The 4,289-nt window shown below is 41.2% G+C and overlaps 1 protein-coding gene across 1 annotated transcript; it reads left to right on the top strand.

Annotated features, from left to right (window-relative positions):
* Window positions 1-717: 717 nt before the first annotated feature.
* Window positions 718-3,598, top strand: fuom (fucose mutarotase; the record flags this gene model as incomplete). The annotated part of the gene is made up of 6 exons (XM_083658201.1): window positions 718-802; window positions 1,044-1,112; window positions 1,463-1,533; window positions 2,773-2,871; window positions 3,018-3,091; window positions 3,462-3,598. 6 exons carry the CDS (start codon window positions 718-720, stop codon window positions 3,529-3,531), a joined length of 468 nt encoding a protein of 155 aa, XP_083514327.1. The 3' UTR covers window positions 3,532-3,598.
* Window positions 3,599-4,289: the final 691 nt, after the last annotated feature.

A 4,289-nucleotide genomic window follows, 5' to 3' on the forward strand; every position in this document is an offset into this window, starting at 1 on the left:
AAATTTTCAAAATGAACATCCCTAATGTGTATACACACACACACACACACACACACACACACACATATATACTGTATATACCCCCCCCCCCCCCCCCCCCCCGAGACGCGCCTCCCACTTTGAAAACCACTAGAGGCTATGTTTGCTAGCTATTTGAATGATGGCTATTTGTTTGAGCTGTAGTCTCGCTGCAGTGCCAGCCGTATCTACAGCTGGAAGCTTGATGACGTCGACGGTGGGTCTCATCATGACTACGTGAAACTACACCTGTTGAGGTAGAGACGCAACCACATACCTACACCAGAGCGCCTACACGTAACCTCGCGTCACCAGGCTCTTCTGCTACACACGCGCAAGCTACTGATCACATGATCACCCTCTTGCTTGTACTCCCACAAAGAGTCTCACTCGAGTCTTCACTATCGAGATAGTTCACTTCCGATTCCAGCCTATAAAAACCCTTTGCTTGGCCGTTTAATGTTGTACAACTGTCTAAAATAAGAACTAAATTTGCTCAACTAAATTTGTCTAGGCATCCTCACGCTCCGCTCCCAACAGTTTGTATTACGAGACTAGAGTCACTCTCCCAGCCAAAAAGAAGCGGTTTACTTTGTCATAGCGGCATTCAAGCGAAGACGGAAGTAGGTGGGAGTGAAGCCTCTCGCCTCGCCTGGATTTTTTCTCCTCTCTCCTCTTTGCTTGCTAGTTGCTGCTGTCATGGTTGTGCTGAAAGGAATCCCCTCTGTTTTGTCTCCAGAGCTGCTGTATGCGCTGGCTAAGATGGGCCACGGGGATGAGCTGGGTATGTTCTGTCTGTCGGCACTCTGAAACTCACAAACACACATTACCTCCGCACAGGTGTGTGTATCACCTGTGCTGTGCTGCATGTGACACACTGCTGAGCGACAGTATTCAATTCAAGTCCACGCAGGGGAAAAGAGCGATAGATAGAGCAGAACTAACCACATGATCACCAGCCTCCAGCCTATCGGTTATTGATTGTATTTTATTCAACATTTATTTTATTTTGTATTTTGTTCCAGTCCTTGCTGATGCAAATTTCCCAGCGTCTTCTATTAGTGCCTGTGGTCCAAAGGAGATCAGAGCTGATGGTATGTGCAGTTAACATGGCGCGTGTGTGTGTGTGTGTGTGTGTGTGTGTGTGTGTGTGTGTGTGTGTGCGTGCGTGCGTATGGGGGGGGGGGGGGGGGGGGGGGGGGGGGGGGGGGGATTATGGTAACACTACAATAAGGGTCATTAATTAACAGTTAACTAACGTGTCATTTACTAATGGTGTTCTAATGGTATACATTTTAATAGGTTAGGGTTAGGTTAGGGTGAGGGTTAGTTAATACATGTTGTTAACTAAGAAACTAATGCTTATTAATGCATTCATTAACCCCTTAATTAATTACCCTTATTGTAAAGTGTTACCAAAATTATGATCAAGCCTCTCTGATAGGATTAGGAATCCCACAGCTGTTGGAGGCCATTTTGAAGCTGTTGCCTCTGGATACGTATGTTCCCACTCCGGTAGGTCACTGATTCATCTGCTTATAAACCACTGAGTGGTTGTCTTTAAATGTTTATATGCATGTCTCTCTCTCCCTGCACCATGTAGGTCAGTGATACTCAACTTACGGCCAGGGGGCCAGATGCGGCCCGTGACAGGGTGCAGAGTGGCCCCCCGACCATTTTCTAATAATTTCACGTTAGTTTTCATTGTGAATTAGAATCTAATTCACAATAATAATGTGAAATAAAGTTTGGCTGAGCTCCAGTTAAATTGTCAAATACCACCGTCTGCTCGCTACCCAGGCACTTATGTACTGTATGTACTTAACTAACTTAACCTAACTAGCTATCCGGTGTGCACAACATTGTCAGACTAAACTCCGGCTGACACCCCAAAAACCTACAATCCGCTACAGAAAAATGTATATTGTTTGTTTATTAACTGGCCCCTGGTCTCCTATCATTTCACGAAAGTGGCCCCCGGGCAAAGCAAGTTGAGTATCCCTGATGTAGGTCATACTTCCAGCAAAATTCAAACATCCATAATATGAGACATTTAGATCACCTTCACTCCCCCATAATTGCACTACAAATAACCCATTTTCAATACGCTTCAGAGGAGTCGTACTATGGAACAAATATATCAACATAGCCAAACACGCATCATCCATCAACTCATAAATCCAATCTCAGAACCTCTCTGTCCTCTGCACATGACACACTACACCTCACATTGCCATGTTTTATGTTTCATTTTGTTTGATTTTAATTGTGTTTGTTCTTCTCTCTTGCTTTTGTTTATATATATTATTATTATTCTTATATATTTTTGTATGTTTTGATGTAATTGGGGTTAATATTGGTTTAATTTTTTAGGTAAGAGGACTCGCATAAGCCCATTAGGATTTCTTGTCTATATGCACCTGCACAATCTTTTCATCCACTTGTATTCTTTCGTATGTTGATATCTTGATTTTACTATGTGCGAAAATAAATAATAATAATAATAATAATAATAATAATAATAATAATGATAAAGTGCTTTTTCACTGATTCCAGTGATTAGTTCTTCCCGCAGTATTTCATTATTTTGTCATTATTATTAGAAAATGGCATGCATTGCAAATGTCATACTGTGTCTCCACATGGATCTCTCTGTCTCTTGCCCTCTCTCTCTCTCTGTCTCTCTCCCACTCTCTCTCTCTGTCTCTCTCTCTCTCTCTCTGTGTCTCTCTCTCTCTCTCTGTGTCTCCACAGGCTGCAGTCATGGCTCTCGTGGACAGTGACAAACAGAGATGTGTAGCAGTTCCTGTGTGGGACACCTACTACCAACTACTGCAACAGGTTGGGGTCCAGGTACAACCTCTCTGTGTCTCTCTCTCTCTCTCTCTCTCTCTCTCTCTCTCTCTCCGTCAGGTAAAATAAAGGATCAATAAATTCAGCAGAAGTTTATTGATCAATCCGATGGTTGACTCTGTGTGTTGATTTACGTGTGTGTTCAGAGTCCTCTTGAGAAGATGGAAAGGTTTGCCTTCTATGAACGAGCCAAGAAAGCCTACACTGTTGTGGCAACAGGGTGAGAACTTTGACCATTTTCTCTGCCTCCATATGAAGTGTCTGCATGTTTGAATCTGTGTCTGCAAAATAAAACACAAGCATGTTTCCTTATGGAAAAGTGAAACAAAATGGTGCACTTTTGTCACACTCATCACCAGGAGATGAAACGTCACTATTCACTTGATTCGTACGATTGTCTCAAGTCTAATCATGTTCTCTCTGTTACCTCTGTCTTTTACAAACAAGGAACTAGAATTTTGATTGTTTGTTAATTGTTTCCATATTGCAATGTCTAACATTTGCTTTTCAAAATGCAGCTGATTTATTAAAATGACATTGCATAAACCTATCAGTCGTCTCTGGTGAGTGAGTGTGTTGTATCTCCACAGGGAGACGGCTCTCTATGGGAACCTGATATTGAAGAAGGGGGTCATTCCTGCTGAAGAACTACAACACTGATACGCACGCACGCACGCAGGCACGCACGCACGCACGCACGCACGCACGCACGCACGCACGCACACACACACACACACACACACACACACACACACACACACACACACACACACACACACACACACACACACACACACACACATTTTACTTGATTATGAGATAATTATTTCTGTATAATATGCAATAGCTCAGTATTCACCCAGCCTGAATTCTGCATATTTGCACTTTTTGAAAAGAAAAATGCATGGTTATTTTTTTTAATTGTTAAATGCATTTTATACACATTACGAGTAAATACATTTTAAAATTCTTTATAGTAAAAACATTTGTGTGTGTGTTTAAACAAATAAAGAAAGACTGATTTATTTTTACATAACTTCATGTTTAATGTTGACAATAAATTCAAAATCATTTATACTGTAAACATGATCTGATCTGTCCAATGATCTCCAGGATATGTTATGAAAGTTAAATTATATTGTATTCTTGTACATAAATTACTTTATGGGTTTTAATAATAAATTTCAATAGATGATACACATGAAGTCTCGGATTTGTGCCTTGCGCCGAGATACATCTGCATGAGTGAAGCTTGACATGTTTTTATTCTTATGAAGGATTGGAGTTTAATGGAGTCAACAAGAAACTCTTTCAGCTTGTTTACCTGTCACATCTTTATCAGATACATTTTTTATTTGACTAAGTTGTAAGAAGCTAAACAGGTTGAGTTGCTGCTGAAGGGTTAGCAGTGCTACAGA

The sequence above is a fragment of the Poromitra crassiceps genome, assembly GCF_964638095.1.
Source record: "Poromitra crassiceps genome assembly, chromosome: 22".
In the NCBI taxonomy this organism is placed as follows: Eukaryota; Metazoa; Chordata; class Actinopteri; order Beryciformes; family Melamphaidae; genus Poromitra; species Poromitra crassiceps.